At 36.9% G+C, this 18,778-nt stretch overlaps 1 protein-coding gene across 4 annotated transcripts in view; it reads left to right on the forward strand.

The window, feature by feature from the left end:
- The first annotated feature begins 957 nt into the window (after positions 1 to 957).
- RAD18 (RAD18 E3 ubiquitin protein ligase) overlaps positions 958 to 18,778 on the forward strand; it is a 109,149-nt gene continuing 91,328 nt past the window's right edge. For all 4 annotated transcript variants that reach the window (XM_064593144.1, XM_064593131.1, XM_064593142.1 and 1 more), the window contains exons 1-2: positions 958 to 1,096; positions 6,453 to 6,534. In XM_064593144.1, the coding sequence (XP_064449214.1) occupies positions 1,046 to 1,096; positions 6,453 to 6,534 (133 nt within the window). In that variant the 5' untranslated portion in view covers positions 958 to 1,045. The remainder of the gene's footprint in view (positions 1,097 to 6,452; positions 6,535 to 18,778) is intronic.

Here is an 18,778-nt window from a genome sequence, read left to right on the forward strand (position 1 = left end):
TCATAATTTTAAAAGAGGAAACAAATTCACAAATTGACCTAGTAATTCCATTTATAGGAAATCATCCCCCAGATACCTTGGCCCAAGTGCACCAAGATTTATATAGGTAGTGTGTTCATTGCAACTCTTTGCAATAGTGAAAAACTGGAAATAACCCAAATGCTCCACAGTATGGTAGGCAAATAAATTGTGGTACATCTATGTTATGGACTATGTGGCTATTAAAAAGAATGAGGTAAATATGTACATTATTAATACGGAGAGGTCTTAAGATGTATGGTTAAATAAACAGAAAACTCAAGTTGACAAAGCTATGCATTTAATATAATAATATTTGTGGGGGGAAAAGCTGTATCTGTATATCTGCATTGGACATCTGAAAGGCTACACGCCAGAGTTAAGGTGGTTATCCCTGCAGAAAAAAATAAAATTAAAATTTTATTTTGAGAAAAGAAAGCACTCCTGTTTAAAGTCCAGAGGCCCTTATTTGTAGTCTGGGCAATGACACTCTATGACTCAAGGAAACTCTATTCACTTTTTTTGAGCGGAAGCTTTCTCTTGTGTAGACTAACAATGGTAACATTTATCTCTTAGTGTTGTGATGGGTGAGATGAAATAATAGATATGAAAACCCCTACTCAGAGCAGGGACAGATCCGTATAGCAATCACGGAGGGCAACGTGAGGAGGAGGCATGAGGCTAGACCTTGAACGGTTTGTCAAGGTCCGGATTTAGTTTGATTCCTGACTGTCTTTTCCTAACAGTCAACAGGCATTTATTTAACAAGGGTCTGCTACAAAACATGATGTGGGCTTTTTAGCCACTTACCTGCCTTGAGAAGCAAAGGGGAAGCTTGGCGCGTGCGCAGTGAGAGCGTCTTTGCCGCGCTCTTCCCTTGTACTACAACTCCCAGCAGGCTCCGCACACGCCTCAGGCGCGTCGCTGACTGGTGACGTAACGCCGTAGCGCGGGGAATTTCGAGTGGCGGTGGAGCGCTGGAGGCCAGTGGGTGCTGGAACCCCCACCGGCCTACCTAGGAGAGACCATGGACTCCCTAGTCGAGCCTCGGTGGCCTCCAGGCCTGGCAGTCATGAAGGTGAGTGCTCTGGGGAGGTGGGAGTTCCCGGGTGTCCGCGGGAGGCCAGTCCCGGTGTGAGAAGGAGAAAAGAGGAGGCGCGAGGTGCGAGCTGGGCCAGGGTACCCGGCTCTGCCCTGCCACTTAGAGACTTGGTAGATTTGGGCCTCAGTTTCCTCCTGCCGAGAAGTGACGGGGTCAGGCCTCGGTCCCTCGTGGTGAGCTTAGGTTGGCCGTCTTATGGAACCGGGTATTAAGCGGTTCAGCCACAGCAATAACAATGACCTCGAGAAAAATAGTCACTCTAAGCAGTGAAAACGACAGTGACAACTAACCCTTTCTGAGGGCCTACTACTTGTCAAGCATATGTAAACTCTTGCGGCACATTATTTGAGAATTTCCCATTTCCTTTACATTTTTTCATTTCTTATAACTACCTAGTGCTGATTGGCTTCTCCTGACGTGTCCTAACTCTTAACAGTTTGTATCTCTTTTAAACGAGATCAGGGCTCAGGCTCAGCACTAGCCTTTCATTTCATTATATTATTTCACTTAAATAACATGGTTATTTGGCATGGTTATTGGCAAGGCATTCCAGTTCCATTTACAGTAGCAGTGAGCCCTGTGTGCTTGATCAAGAAGAGCAAACACATTTTGCTGTGCTAGCTAAGAATCAGTTACTTCGTTTTTCTTCTTGATCTGTAATTATGTATTTCTGTTTGTGACTGTGTGCAAGATCACTTTCTAGTTCTACTCCTCAGTGTGGTAAATATGGGGATTATGGTATCTGTCCCCGCTGACTCATAAGACTGACTTTGAGGATTAAGTGAAGGGACTTGGGGGAGGTTAAAGTAAGTATAAGGCCTTTCTTCTTGCCATCACCAGTGTCATCTACGGTGCTTGGGGACTTGAGATAGCCCCATCGTGAAAAGCTGACATTGGGGAAGGATCTAGGAAAGATGTAGTTTTGGAGTTGTGGTGGCCTTGGTATCAAGGTACTTTGGAGGAGAACATAGATTTGAGTTCCAGTGGTCTTGGGTTAAATCTGGTCTCTGGCTCTTATTTAACTGTGTTATCTTGGGTTGGTTACTCAACCTCTCTGAGCCTGAATTTCCTCAACTGTAAAGTGGAGACAAAAATAAACAGTTTATAGTGTTGGTTAAATGAGTTGATCTGTGTGAATAGGGATTCTAGCTGGCTTATTCACTGTGCTTAACACAATGTCTGGCACATAGTGCATGCTTAAAGATTATTTGCTAATTGGTTGAAGGTTCTAAGTATCTGGAAGGAGTAAGCATTCAGTTAATATGTCTTTATTATAATTATTAGCACTTAACATGTGTTGTTTCTTTCCCCCCTTTTTATTTGTTATTTTATTTGTTATTTTGAAGATTGAATTGGATAAAGGAAGTAAAAGCTTTGTAGTTTGTAAAGCTTCTTGCTTTGTAGATTTAAGCATATTTTACCACAACTTCCAGAGTTCTTTAGAGGCAGGTTCCATGTCTTCTACGGATTTGATGTCTCACCACAGCACCTGAGAGTGTTCAGTGATGGAGTTGATTGAGCCCATATTAGAATCATGGTGGAAAGCCAGCCCCCTCCAGTATTTTCTTTTCTGTTTTTTTAATAGCTCTTTATTTTATTTTAATTGTTTGTACCTATTACTACTCTTTATTTTGCCCAATCCCCCCCACCCCAGCAACCACCAGTTCTCTGTATTTAAGAGTCTGTTTTTTGTTTGTTCATTTGCTTTGTTTTTTGGATTCCACATAAAAGTGAAATCATATGGTATTGCCTTTCTGTCAGACTTATTTCACTTAGCATACATAATACCCTCTAGGTCCATCCGTGTTGTCACAAATGGCAAGATCTTATTCTTTTTTAGGGCTGAGTAATATTACATTGTATATATATATGCACCGGATCTTCTCTATGCATTCACCTTTTCACTGACATGGGTTGCTTCCCTATCTTGGCTATTGTGAATAATGCTGCAATAAACATAGGGGTGCATGTGTCTTTTCAAATTAGTGTTTTCATTTTCTTTGGGTAAATACCTTGTAGTGGAATTACGGATCACATAATATTTCTGTTTTTAGTTTTTTGAGGAAACTCCACAGTGTTTTCCATAGTGGTTGCACCAGTTTACATTCCTACCGACAGTGCAGGAGGGCTCCCTTTTCTCCATATCCTCACAAATACTTGTTATTTCTTTTTTTGATTCACACCATTCTGACTGGTGTGAGGTGGTATCTCAGGATGGTTTTGTTTTGCATTTCCCTGATGATTAGTGATGTTGAGCATCTTTTCATGTATCTGTTGGCCATTTGTATGTCTTTTTTTGGAAAAATGTCTATTCAGGTCCTCTGCCCATTTTTAATGGGATTATTTGGGGGTTTTTTGGTGTTGAGTTGTGTAAGTTCTTTCTATATTTTAGATATTGACCCTCATGGGATATATCATTTGCAAACATCTTCTCCCATTCACTGGGTTGCCTTTTTGTTTTGTTGCTGATTTCTTTTGCTGTGCAAAGCCTTTTATTTTGTGTAGTCTCAATAGTTGATGTTTGCTTTTGTTTCCCTTGCCTGAGGAGACATATCTATAAATACGTTGCTCAGGTGATGTCCAAGAGATTACGGCCTGTTTTTCCTTTTAGTAGTTTTATGGTTTCAGGACTCACATTTAAGTCTTTAATCCATTTTGAATTTATTTTGTGTGTGGTATAAGAAAGTGGTCTAGTTTCATTCTTTTGCAGTTTTCCCAACACCATTTGTTGAAAAGACTGTCCTTTCCCCTTTGTATATTCTTGCCTCCTTTGTTGTAGATTGACTGTATAGGTGTTGGTTTATTTGTGGGCTCTCTTTCCTCTTCCATTGATCTATGTATTTTAATCTCTTTGTAATGTATTTGTCAATTTCTCACCTAGTTTTTGCTTGAACTTTTTCCAGGAATTAGCTGCTCCTGGAAGTAGCAGCTAATTTTGAAATTCTTTCTTATACTAAATAAAATCTGATTCCAAATCCATGGTTGCTAACCTAGGATCCATGGAAAGACTTTCGTATCCAGAATTATTTATAAGAGTTTTGTTTGTGTGGGTTTTTTTGAGAAGAGAGTTCGTAGTTTTTATTCATATGTATAAGGGGATCTGTGACCCAAAAAACTTAAGAACCTTTCCTCTAGGTATTAAGTCTTTTCACTCATTTCCTACTTTCCCCTTCCACTTTCCCCTCTTCTAAGTTGAAGAAGTCCTAGAGCATCCACTTAACTGCTCTCTGTTTAGTGGAGTGCATGTTACGCTCTTGAAATGGTATGACTAGAAGTTTGTATAAAAATATTATCGCTCATCTGATACAGTGTCACCTTCCACAAATCTTGCTCAGTATGTTTCTGAACCACTCCTCCAGAAAAGGGTGGTATATAGAAGAAAGCACAATAGAGATGCCAGGACTCTGGCTTCTAGCCCCGCCTCTGCTCTTAATTGGTGTGCAACACAGTCCTCTAGCTTTTTGTGTCAATGGTAGCTTACCATCCAAAATAATGGAAGATTTTGGCATTTTTATGTTTATTTCCCTGGTTTTATAGTAACAGGACTTTTGGTTTTGGCAGATTATAAATGGAGTATGTGTATATAGTAGAAAAAATTAAAATTCCGATTAGGATAAAGGAGAAAATGAAAGTTCCCCATCACCCTACCATCTGGAGGTAACCATGGTTTAATATTTTTGCTGTTTAATGTGCGTGTATGATGTGTATATGCATTTAAAATCTGGGATCACTTTGGAGTTGATTTCTTGGGTTTGATTCGACCACTTATAAGCACTGTAGGCTTCATCTGTAAAACTGGAATAGGTGCTATAGACTTCATAAGATTGTTAGGGAGATTAAACTGTATAATTCTATTGTAATGTATTGTAGGTTTATTCTATGATTTTTTTAAGTTTCCATTAAAACATGAACATTTTCTCATGGCATTAATTATTCTTTGAAAGCGTGTTTTTTTTTTTTAAGTGGCTACATAATATTTCATCATATAGATTGTTAGTGACATTAGTCTTTTTTTGTTTGTATTTTTAAAATTTAGGTAATACACTCATGGTTTAAAAATGTGAAACAAAGAGTAAGTCTCCCTCCCAGTCTGTCCTTTATCCAGTTTTTTTACTTCTGTTACTATTATTTCTTTATTGTGTAACTTTTCAGGATTTCTTTATATGTATACAAGGTAAAAATAGAATACATTTTTATTCCGCCCTCTTTTTTTTTTTAACAAACAGTAGCATACCTTCTTTTTTTAAATTTCATTTTAAAGATCTTATTTACTTATGAGTGAGAGAGAGAGTGAGCGCATGTGTGGGGTGGAGGGGCAGAGGGAGAGGGAGAAGCAGGCTCCCCGCTGAGTAGAGAGCCCGACGAGGGGCTCGATCCCAGGACCCTGGGATCATGACCTGAGCTGAAGGCAGACGCTAAACTGACTGAGCCACCCAGGTGCCCCTACCTGACTTCTTTTTTGCTCTTATTTTGGCAATCTTTCCATGTTGGTACATGAGTGAGCTCTGTCTTTTTTTTTTTTTTCTCTTAAAAACCGCTCATTATTCTTATTGAATGGAATAAATTTTAAATGATTTAGAAGATTTTGCATTGTGAGAATAGATCCTTTCCTATTTGGATTGCATTCCAGGCTGACACACATATGTCTGACTTCTCAGATTGACCACGTCTTTACCTTCTTCTGCCACCACTGGCTCCAGCTCTTTCCAGGGCTTCCTCAGTTGGCTCCACCATGTAGTAATTAACATGTGGGACTGTGCAGAAAGCACTGGACTGAGCCAGCAGGGAGACAGGAAGTTTAGTCCTGGCTTGACTCATGCCCAGTTATTTGTGTGTGCTTCCTCACTTGTGAAGTAAGGGTTTTAACTAGATGCTTTCTGATGTTTGGCTTTAATAGTCTCTGATTTTGTTCTTAACCTGTGTGGTGAATGGTTATTGGTACCTTTCACTCAACAGTGACTGTGGGCCAGGGAATGGGGTTTGAAGAGGAAGAAGCTTGGAGTAAGTTGGAAACACATGGTTAATGGAACAGAAGTGGAGTAGCCCTTTTGTAAAGGGTTGACAGTATGGACCAGGAGTCTGTACAGTGTCCACTTTATCTGTCGAAAGCTTTTTCGGTAACTTGACGATTGAATGTGTAAGTCATATGAGGAAGGTTTTTCTTGATTTGTCAAGATTCCTTGCAGTTTATGTGGAGTTAATTTTGAATTTGTATATTTGACAGAAGAGTATTCTTAAATTGTTTTTTTTAGGGGATGGAGAAAGAGTTCTGTGGCAGACATTCCAGTCTTGGTGTTTTTCTGATAGGTATATATGTATTTTTGCATTTCAGACAATAGATGATTTGCTGCGGTGTGGAATTTGCTTTGAATATTTCAACATTGCAATGATGATTCCTCAATGTTCACATAACTGTAAGTATGCATTGTCTATGTGAGTTAGTAAAAATGTGATTTTTACACAAGGTAGTGTTAATTTAACACCCAAAGTAAGTACACTTACTTATTTCTCACCTTTAGCTCCTCTATCTTGAAGTTTTCGGACGATATTTTCTGCTGCCTTCCTCTTGGGTATATATTTATTTATTTTTATTTTTTTTAAAGATTTTATTTGTTTATCTGAGAGAGAGAGAATGAGAGACAGAGAGCATGAGAGGGAAGAGGGTCAGAGGGAGAAGAAGACTCGCCGCTGAGCAGGGAGCCCGATGCGGGACTCAGTCCCAGGACTCCAGGATCATGACTTGAGCCGAAGGCAGTCGCTTAACCAACTGAACCACCCAAGCGCCCCGGGTATACATTTTTTTAAAGCAGAAAATTATTATATTTCAAAATGCAACTTCTGTACAACCAAAAAGTAAAACATCACTGTAAAATGTTGGTGAGAAAACATGGTATTTCCTTTGGCAAATGGTTGACATCCTTAGTCATAAATGATCTCTTTAGAAACCGGTAACAAAGACACTAATATTCCAAGGGAAATGAAAAAAACAAAACAAAACACAGAGGAAAGTGAAATAACAAAAGAGTAGTAAGGTTTAAGGATATATGAAGATGTTTGAACTTAGCAATAACCAAAGAAAAGCAATTTCTTTGTAATGTCATATTGTCAAAGATTAAAACACTGACATCTAATGTTTGTACTGTTTTAGAAAAAGTCTCGTAGACAAACACTGGGGGATAAGATTGATGACAATCTACTATTTTGGGGAAACCTCTACTTTTGACTCAAAATATAAATTTTGGATATCCTTAATTCCTATGAAGTGGAACTACTGGGACTATTTCAACAAATTAGGTGGAGAAATTAAAAATTATATATAAGCATGTTCACTGCATAGAAAATTAAAACTAATGTGTGGGCCCATGAGACTACTTGCATATCACTTTATTTATCAGTATACCCCAAAAGGATATGCACAAAACTCCATTAACAGATAATGTTGGGGAGTAGAAGAATTAGGAGGGGAAAAAAGCATTTAAGAAGTAAAAATACTATTGTTCACAAATTTCTGTGTCCTTGGAAATCCAGAAAAAGATAATTTTTTATGAATCAATTTTAAATTTACCCTGATAAGTGATAAGTGAAAGTTATAAATATGTGCCCTTAAGACTTATGGGAACACTGAAATGAAGCCTTACGATGACACCATCCTGAGCTGTGTAATAACATCTCCATCTTTCAAGCTTCCAAGTTTTAGTCCAGTGTCAACAGGGAAAGCAGTCAGCATGTCTGCTTACAGTTCTCTCTAGTGACACCCTCTAGGTAACTTTGAAACATGAGCTTTCCCAGTCCAATTTTTTGATCTGTGAGGAACATCCAGTCCAACACACGTAAGAGGAATATATGTACATTATGAAGACTGTCTTTTGGATTTGAAGATGGTGGTAGAAGCGATACCATCGGTTTCCTATTTAGTCATCACACTCATTTCGCCAAGGGGTATTCCTGGGACCAAAGATGGGAGTGAAGAACACTTGGAGGAGTAATACTGGCAGCAGAGCTCTGGTGGCACGATTTCTTGCTGTTACAAGCAAAGACAGCAAAAGTATGTTTTCCTGGAACTATCATCTCCTGTGGTTCCCAGTTAAGACTTATGAATTAAGAAAGTCCATAGGACAAGGAATGTTCCTGATGTCAGCTGTCCTCAGGCCATCTGTAAATCTCTTCCTTTCGTGTTCATCTCAAATCCCATCTTCTCCCATATTCTTTCCTTGGGTCTCCTCTTGGATATTTTTACGCCTTTTGTAACATTAGGGCAGTAAAGATCTTGGTCACTATTTGTGGTTCTTTGTTTGCCTAATACTTTTAGGTGTTAAATTTCAGAATTTTTGTTTTGTAACAGGTTAACGCATAGGTAGTTCAACCATGTAGTCCTTGGCACGAATATATAATTCAAAGTTTAAAAATATATTCAAAGTTTAAAAATCCCAGTGGGAGAATCTACCAGTAAAGAGCATTACAGACAATTTTATCACTTACCTTGCTGTGTGAGGCTGGAAAGACTCTTAAATTGAAATTTGCTTGTACTTAGCTTCATGAGTCTATTATGTATTTTTTATTCTGTAGCTTGAGGTACTTAACACATAGTGGTGAGCCTGTCATTGTCATTATTCAGGAGCTATTTTCAAGTGATTTGTCTTGGAAGGTTAAAAAACAACAACAACAAGGTAGGCTTAAAAAATGATTTTGGTGGATAGTAGTAGCTGTGGTAAGAAGTTTCTATAGCAAAGACCTAAGAGGGTGGTGGTGGTAGCAACATGGGCATTAGAGGTGTACTTAGGCTTGATTCTTGATTCCCCAACTTACAGCTGGTTGAATTTGCAAATGCTAACATTTCTTCAAATGTAAAGATTTGATGAATAATTTCTACTTTAGAAGATGATTGTGAAAATTCAGTGTGCAGAACCCAGTGTTTGGCATGTTATAGGCCCTTAATAATTGTTAGTTCCTTTCTAGGTTAGATTCACATTAGTAAAGATAAGTTTGGGGGATTGTTTCAAAATATGTATTAAAATAATCTTTATTTAGGTGTAATTTACATATAATAAAATACATCCATTTTAAATGCAAAATAAAGTGTACAAGCATCAGTGAGGTTTGACAAAGGTATATACCATGTAACCACCACAATTAAGATATAGTACATTTCATTCCCATGATAGAGCCCTCCCCTTCTTAGTCAATATAGCCTCAGGCAGTAATGTTTGTATCTGTTTCTGGACTCTTTCCTGTTCTATTGTTCTCTGTGTTTATCCTTGTGCCAATACCACACTGTCTTAATTATTGTAGCTTTGTAATACATCTTGATGTTAGACATTTTAAGGCCTCCCATTTTGTTTTTCTTTATCAAAATTATTTGACCCTTTTAGGATCTTTGCATCTTATATGCATTTTCATATAAATTTTATAATCAGATTGTCAATTTCTACAAAAAACCCTGCTGTATGTGCATTGGGATTGTTCTGAATTTAGAGATCAATCTGGGTAGAAATGACTTCTTAACAATGTTGAGTCTTCAGTATATGAACGTGGTATATTCCTCCATTTTATAGCTTTAATTTCTCTCAACAATATGGCTTAGTTCTCATTGCACAGGCCATGAACATAGAAATACAATTTTTTTTTATTGACCTTTTATCTTGTGATCTTGGTAAATTCACTTTTTAATTCTAGCATCTTTTTTGTTGATTCCTTCAGAATTTTTACATACACAATCATGTCATCTGTGAATAAAAACACCTTTATTTCTTACTTTCTAATCTCCATGCCTCGTATTTTTTTCTTGTTTTACACAGGCTAGTACTTCTAGTACAATGCTAAATAGAAGTGATGTGGGTGGACATCCTTTTCTTAGTCCTAATTTTATGGGGAAATCATTTAGTCTTTTATTTATTTTTTTTTAAATTTTATTTATGTATTTATTTATTTATTAGAGAGTGAGCGGGAGAGAAACAGCATGAGAGGGGAGAGGGTCAGAGGGAGAAGCAGGCTCCCCGCTGAGCCGGGAGCCCGATGTGGGACTCGATCCCAGGACCCTGGGATCATGACCTGAGCTGAAGGCAGTTGCTTAACCAATTGAGCCACCCAGGCATCCCATTTAGTCTTTTAAATACTATGTTAGCTATTCTTAATTCATTTCATTTCTTAATACATTTTCATAAATTTATCAAGGTGAGGCAGTTCCTTTCTTAATTAGCTGAGAGGTTTTTTTTTTTTTTTTTAATCATAAATGGGTGTTGAATTTTGTCAGGTGTGTTTTCTGCATCTATGGAGATGCTCATGATTTACTTCCTTTATAATGTTATAGAATTGCTTTTTGATTGTTAAAACAACCTTTTATTCCTTTCATTAAATTTACCTTTTTAATCTTAGAAGTTGAGTTTATTGGCACAGAATTTTTTCATACTGTTCCTTATTACTCTTTTCCTTCTCATGTCTGAAGGATCTGTAGTGATGGCTCTTCTTATTCCATATACTAGAAATGTGTTTTCTCTTTTTTCCTTATCTGATCTAGCTAGAGGTTTATCAATTTTATTGCTCATTTTGGAGAACCTGCTTTTAGTTAATTGTTCTCTATATTTTGTCTTTTTTCTATTTCATTGATTTATACTTTCATCTGTATTATTTCCTTTTACTTATTTGATATTACATCTTTATTTTCTCATAAAAGCATATGAAGCTATACATTTTCCTCAAAGCCCTGCTTTAGCTGCATCTCACACATTTGATATGTGTTTTCATTTTTTTAAATTTATAACTTTTTTTTTAAGATTTTATTTATTTAACAGAGAGAGACACAGCGAGAGAGGGAACACCAGCAGGGGGAGTGGGAGAGGGAGAAGCAGGCTTCCCGAGGAGCAGGGAGCCAGATGCGGGGCTCAATCCCAGGACCCTGGGATCATGACCTGAGCCAAAGGCAGACGCTTAACGACTGAGCCACCCAGGGGTCCCTATGTTTTAATTTTTATTCAGTTTAAAATATATTCGAATATGCTTTGTGATTTCTCTTTGACTCATGAGTTATTTAGAAGTCTGTTCTAAATATTTGGGAGTTTTCTTGATATTTTCCTGTTACTAATGCTAATTTAGTTATGTTCTGGTCGGAGAACGTATTCTGGTTAGAGAACATAATCTGTTTGATTTGAGTTCTTTAAAATTTTCTTAGACTTGTTCTGTGGCCCAGCATATGGTATTTCTTTTTTTTTTAAAGATTTTATTTATTTATTTGAGAGAGAGAGAATGAGAGAGAGCACATGAGACGGGGGAGGGTCAGAGGGAGAAGCAGACTCCCCGCCGTGCAGGGAGCCTGATGCGGGACCTGATCCAGGGACTCCAGGATCATGACCTGAGCCGAAGGCAGTCGCCCAACCAACTGAGCCACCCAGGCGCCCTGGTATTTCTTGATTAATGTTTTATGTATACTTGGAAGTCTATTCTGCTGTAGTTGGGTGGAGTATTCTATGTCAATTACTCAAGTTGGTTGATAGTGATCTTTAATTAATCTTTACCTCTATTGGTTCTTTATTATTTTATCAATGAGAGAGCAGTGTTGAAATCTCCAACTATATTATAGATTTGTCTAGTTTGCCTTTCACTTTTGTCAGTTTTTGCTTTATGTATTTTGCAATGTTTTTATTAGGTGTATGCACATTTATGTTTATTTTGCTTGATTAATCGACTGTTATCGTGAAATGCCCCTCTTTAACCCTGGCAATATTCCTTGTTCTCAAGTCTGCTTTTTTCTGATGTTATTTATAGCCACTCCCACTTTTGAAAATTAGTGTTTGTGTGGTTTATCTTTTTCCATGTTTTTATTTCTAAACTACCTGTGTCTTTATATTTCATTTGAACTTTTTGTAGACAACATATATTTGGGTCTTGCCCTTTAATTCTGCCTGACAATATCTATTTTTACTTGGAATATTTAGACCTATACTGTCTAATACAGTGGCTGCTAACCACATAAGACTATTTACATTTTAATTAAAATTAATTAAAGTTAAATAAAATTAAAACTTTGGTTTCTTGCACTAGCCACATTTCAAGTGCAGAATAGCCACATGTGGCTAGTGGCTTCTGTGTTAAACTGTGCAGAGGAGTAACATTTCCATTATTGCATAAAGTTAAAGTAATTATTGATAAGGCTGGATTTACATATACTGCCATTTTGTTTTTTATTTGTCCACCTATTCTTTCCTCTCTTTCTGCCTTTTTAAGAAATAGTTGAACATTTTTTAAGTATTAAATCTTTTCCAGAGTTGCCTTCCTAGCTTTGCTTCTTTGTTTTATTATTTTAGTGGTAGTTTAAAGTATGCCACTTTAACTTATTACAATTTCCTTTCAAACAATATTATGCCACCTGAATAGTGTAGAACTGTTACAGATGTGTACTTCTGTCCTCTTCCTGTCATCTTATTGTTGTCTTTCATTTTATGTGTACATATATTGTAGATACTACAATACATTGTTACTATATTTGCTTAGACAGCCCATTATCTTTTAAACAAATTAAAAAATGTCTTTTGTATTGTAAATACAAAAATACAAAAGGTACTCTCCTTTGTATATATCAAAGTTAACTTCTGGTATCATTTTTATCCTCTCCGCTACATTTCTTGTAGTGTACATAAGCTGCTAAAGAATTCTCTCAGCTTTTGTTTGAAAAAATTACTTCATTGCTCTTTGAGAGGTGTTTTCAATGGGTATAAATTCAGGGTTAATGTTTTTTCCCTTTCAGAATGTCATTCTGACTTTATTGGTTTCAGATGAAACCAGGTGTGGTCTTTTTATTTATAGCTTTCTGTATATAATATGCCTTTTTCCCCTGGCTGCTTTTCTTATTTTCTTTTTATCACTGGTTTTCAGAAATTTGTAATATGCTTTAGTTTGGTTTGCTTTGTATTTGTCCTGTTTGGGGAGCTTTGGGTTTATATTTGGAAAGATTTTAGTCCTTGTTTCTTTTGAGTATTTTTTTGTTCATATACGCATCCCATGCTCCAATACTGATTCCAGTTAAATTTTGTTAGACCTTAACTGTTCTTTACTTTACTGCTTGATATTTACCTACAGAGATTGAGACTCTCTGTTTTTTCTTTTTCTGTTTTGGTCTCCCCCCTCACACCCACCCTGCCTTTCTGTGCTTAGTTTTGGATAATTTCTTTTGCTATGACTTCAGATTTATCCATTTTTAATTCTGTAGTATCTCATCAGCTGTTAGTCTCATCCAGTGAAATTTTCATTTCAGATACTGTATTGATCATTTCTAGAAATTTCATTTTAAAAATATTTTCCACTTCTTTCCTCATTAGGTTCATGTGTGTGTGTGTTTTAAGCTTTGAATATACTGAACATATTTCTAATGTCTAGTTTAACCTCTCTATCTGCTAATCCATTATCTGTGTCATTTCTAAGTCTGTTTCTGTTGACTGATTTTTTTTTTTTTTTACCCTTCCTGTTTCTAAACCACATTTTCTTGTTTCTTTGCATGACTGGCAATTTTTGGTTAGATGCTTGCCATTATAGTGTTTACCTTTTTGAGTGGGTAGATTTTATTGTGTAGCTTATTGGAGTGTCAGGCTGTGTTGTGGCAGGCAGGTAAGTTACTTGTGGGTTAGATTGAACCTGTCAAGTTTTGTTTTTAAGCTTTGTTAGTGTGGGTTTAGAGTAGCCTTTTCTATAGGGCTGTTTTTTTGCGGGGTGGGGGGGGATTGCTGGGGGATTGGTAAAAAACACATAACATGAAGTTTATCCTCTTAACAAATTGTTACATGTACAGTATTGTTAACTATATGTACATTGTTATATAGGAAATCTTTAGAACTTTTTCATTTTGTGTGACTGAAATTTTGTACCCATTGCACAGGAACTCCTCATTTCTCCTTATCTCGGTCCTGGCAACAACCATTCCTTTTTCTGCTTTTATGAGTTTGACTAGGTATCTCATATAAGTGGATTTTGCCTTATTTGTCCGTTTGTGATTGGCTTATTTCACTTAGCTTAATGTCCTCAAGGTTCATCCATGTTGTAGCATGTGACAGTATTTCCTTCTTTTTAAAGGCTGAATAATATCCCATTGTGTATATACATCACATTTTCTTTATCCATTCAGTTGTTGGTAGACACTTGGGTTGCTCCCACCTTTTGGCTATTGTGAATGATGCTGATTGGAACATGGTAGTGCAAATATCTCTGAGGTCCTTTTTTCATTTCTTTTGGGTGAATACCCAGAGGTGGGATTGTTGGCTTATATGGTAATTCTATTTTTAATTTTTTGAGAAACTTCCATACTGTTTTCCATAGTGACTACCATTTTACATTTCCATCAACAGTGCACAGGTGTTCTAATTTCTCTACAGTGTGACCAACTTTTATTTTCTGCTTTTTTTTTTTTATAATTGGCTACCCTAACAGGTGTGAGGTGATATCTCATTATGGTTTTGGTTTGCATTTCCTGGATGATTAGTGATGTTGAGCATCTTTTCATATACTTGTTGGCCAACTGTATGTCTTTGGAGAAATGTTTATTCAGATCCTTTGCCCTTTTCAAATCTTGTTTTGGGGTATTTTTGTTGTTGTTGAGTTATAGATGTTCCTTATGTATTTTGGATATTAACGCCTTATCAGGTCTATGGTTTGCAAATATTTTCTCCTATTTCATATGTTGTTTTTTTTACTGTGTTGATTGTTTCCTTTGCAGAAGCTTTTTAATTTGATGAAGTCCCACTTAGCTATTTTCACTTTTTTTGCCAGGGCCTTTGTTATCATATCCAGGAAATCATTCCCAAGGATGATGTTATGAGGCTTTTCCCTTTTATTTTCTTCTAAGAGTTTTATAGTTTCCAATCTTCATTCTTTTGCATGTGGAAGTCTAGTTTTTCCACCAGCGTTTGTTGAAGAGATTGTCCTTTACCCGCTGTGTACCCTTGGCATCCTTGTCAAAGACCATTTGACTCTGTATGTGTGGGACAGCCTCTTTCTTTCTGGTACTTTGCCCTAGAAATTCTAGCTACCTGGATTGCCCTGCATTCTGATCTTTGCTGCTTCAACTAGCAAGACTGATGGGCTGTATGGCTCTTCTCCCTGCACTGTGGTCAGGAAATTGCCCCTAGACAAAGGTTGGGCTGTGATAGAACTTTCTCATTTCTGCCATTGTCCAAAGTCTGAAAATAGTTGTTTCATATTTCCCTCCAGTGTTTCAGTGTTTATGGAAGGGTCATAATTCTGGACCCTGTTAACTTTCTCATGGACAGAATGGCCATCCCTTCTGTAGATGAAAGACTACTTTTTATGAATTCAGTGAACTCTACTTAGCTGAAAAAATTAGGCTTTACTTCCATTCTTTTTTTTTTCTTTGTTTCCTTGTCACTTACAGTTGTCACTGATGTCATTTTTTATTTAAGAGGAAGTCATTGGAGGGTACTTTCTTTTTTTTTTTTTTAAATTATTATTATGTTAATCACCATACATTACATCATTAGTTTTTGATGTAGTGTTCCATGATTCATTTTTTTGTGTATAACACCCAGTGCTCCATGCAGAACATGCCCTCTTTAATACCCATCACCAGGCTAACCCATCCCCCCACCCCCTCCCCTCTAGAACCCTCAGTTTGTTTTTCAGAGTCCATCGTCTCTCATGGTTCGTCTCCTCCTCCAGTTTCCCCCCCTTCATTCTTCCCCTCCTGCTATCTTCTTCTTCTTCTTTTTTTTTTTTTTTAACATATAATGTATTATTTGTTTCAGAGGTACAGGTCTGTGATTCAACAGTCTTACACAATTCACAGTGCTCACCATAGCACATACCCTGGAGGGTACTTTCAGTAATTATTTTATGAGCACTTATTTTTCATATTGTACCTCTCATGATTTGGTAGGCCTTTTCTACTAAACATATTTGTCACAGGTTCCTGCAAGACCAAAAGTTGCTCTGGGTCTGTAGTATTGTTTTAATGACACAAAAGCCCGTAGAACTTAATAGGAACTAGATATGGCAATCATGTTCTGCTGTTGTCCTGGATCGACTGGAATTGGTGACCCAGAATCCTACCCATTTATTGCTGCTCCTTAAATATTTCAGGATTTATCATTTTAGTCACTTTATTCTGTTTTGCTCTGTTTAGCTTTTTTAGATATGGTTAATGTGTTCATTTTTATGTTTGCAGTTCTGCTGTTATTAAGGTTGGAGTGGGGTGCATTGGCAGAATGCAAGTAGTTAAATTGATCCAAAATCATGCTTTAAAGAGTACTTTTTTGGGGGAGAGCGAATGGACTTATTCCAATCTATAAAACACAATTAAGTGAGAAATGTTCTCACTAATAGATTGATATGTTGAAGTGCCAGTTTTCTTTGCACTTGCCCAGTGTTTCTGACTTGATAATGGCAGATGCTCAAAATATTTACTCCTAGATGAAATCATTGCTTGTAGACACTGTTAGATTGCCATTACTTTAAAGATAGATCAGCAATCGTTTTTCTTTTTTGTTTTGTGGATTTTGATGCACAGAATTAATTGAAGCTTCTGTTGGAATAAAAGGCAATTTAATTTCTTTATTTTTAAAGTGAAATATGAAATGTTCCATTTATTGACCTTTGCTAAATTAAGAGGCAATATAAGATTCCCTTAGGCAAATACTGTGTTTCTCTTCTTTTATATTCTTACGAGGCAGCACTGTGAACAAGATGGGAGAAGAGTAATAACTACACATATGGGTGGCACCTACAGTCATGCAGAACTGCATATATGGGAATGCTGGAGTTCTGCTTGTCAGGAGGGATGGTATTCTCTTAGCAGCTAGCTGGTCGTTTAACCCTAGAACTGAAGGCAGAGGCCAGCTTTCTCAGCTTTCCAGGACCTATTCCTTTCACACTGGGAACTAGATTTTCTTCTTTTAACTGGACACTCGAGAACTATTTTTGAAATGGTTCATTTTCTCATACAAACCTTAAGATCACACACAAAAGTAATTGGTTTAACTTTTAGAAATTTACTTTTTTCTGTTAGGATGCTAGGCTCTTTTGATATTTGAAAGCTAGCAGTTGGCTATATCCTGTTTGAGATTAGAAATGCTTCCTTCCCCAAGGCTTGGGTGTTTCTTTGAAGCTGCCCATTTTTTTTTTTTAAAGATTTATTTATTAATTAGAGAGAAAGAGAGAGAGGGAGGAAGGACGTGAGTTGGAGAGGGGCAAAGGGAGAAGGAGAGACTCTCAGCTGACTCCCTGTGAGCGTGGAGCCCACGATCCTGAATGACCTGAGCCAAAATCAGGAGTCTGACGCTTAACCAGCTGAGCCACCCAGGCGCCCCTGAAGCTACCCTTTACATCACTGTTTTATTCTACCCTCTTCCACCCTGTCCACAGAGCTCATAGTTGGATTTTGGGAGGAAAAATAGACTTCACAGGTGATTTAAATAAAGCCACTGAGGAATATATAGTCCAGAGCTCTTCAACAGCTCTACTTTGATTGGAATATGAGAGTTGCTCACTAGAGAATGCATTATGCTGGTCTGCAGCTCACCAGTACATATTTGGTAGTAAACTAGTAGACTGAAATTAAGCTAAGAGCTCAATCTACTTTGGGCCTGTGTCTGGTTCTCCGTATGTGAAAATAAAACACATACAAGATTATGCAGAAGAGAAAGCAGTAGTCTCATTATGCATACTCTGGTACATGTGATCCTGTTAATGAAATAATATTTATTTGTATTATATAAGTATATATAATAAATGTGTTTTATAAACAAATTATATATGTTTTAAATAATTAATATGTTAAAAGCATGAGCTCTGGTACTTGCCTTTGCCACCTATTTCCTTTGTGATCTTGGTCAAATTGGGTGAACCCTATGCTGCATTTTACTTATTGTAAAATAGGACTAATATTAGTACCAGCCTCAGGGTTGTTTTTAGGATCAAAAGAGTTCATACATAAAACATGCCTAAAACAGAGCACATAGTAAGTGCACAGTGTTATGTTAAACCACATGAAATTGCCAGTATTTGTTCTTTTTTGATTTACCAAAAAATGACAATTTTATATAGTTAAAATGTAATAGCAAAAACATACTAATTTTTAAAAAATAATTGTTGTTCAATCAGAATCACATATTATGGATGCAATTTACTGGCCCAAATCCACTGAATCCATATGACTGGGGTAGGGCCTGGGAAACTAAATTAAAACCGACAATAATCTCTCTAAGTGATTCAGATATGTAGCCAGGTTTGGGAATTTTTGATTTATAGTATTGCCCAGGAGATTTTTTTATACTGTGAAGGGAATAACATTGATAGTCAAGAGAATGAATCTGGGGAGGAATTTTGCCTCACAATGAATCATACCTCATGTCTCCATTATATCTGATTTAGGTGATATTTTGGACTTTAAACTTTAGAGTCAGTGCTGAAATGAATTAAAGATTTTTGGGACTGGTGCTATGGGATGATTGTATTTTGCACAGGAGAAGGGCATGGATTTTCAGTTGGCAAGGAGCAGAATGCTCTGGACTGAATCGTGTCCCTCCCAGAATTCATAAGCCCTAATCCCCAGTGTATAGTATTTGGGAGATAATTAGGTTTAGTTGTGGCCATGAAGGTGGGGCCTTGATGAAGGGATTAGTGCCCTTAAAAGAAGAGACATATATAGCTTGTTCTCTCCCCCTG

Source organism: Mirounga angustirostris, unplaced genomic scaffold, assembly GCF_029215605.1.
Source record: "Mirounga angustirostris isolate CCGP_5_RB_7025 unplaced genomic scaffold, mMirAng1.0.hap1 SCAF_1, whole genome shotgun sequence".
Lineage (NCBI taxonomy): Eukaryota > Metazoa > Chordata > Mammalia > Carnivora > Phocidae > Mirounga > Mirounga angustirostris.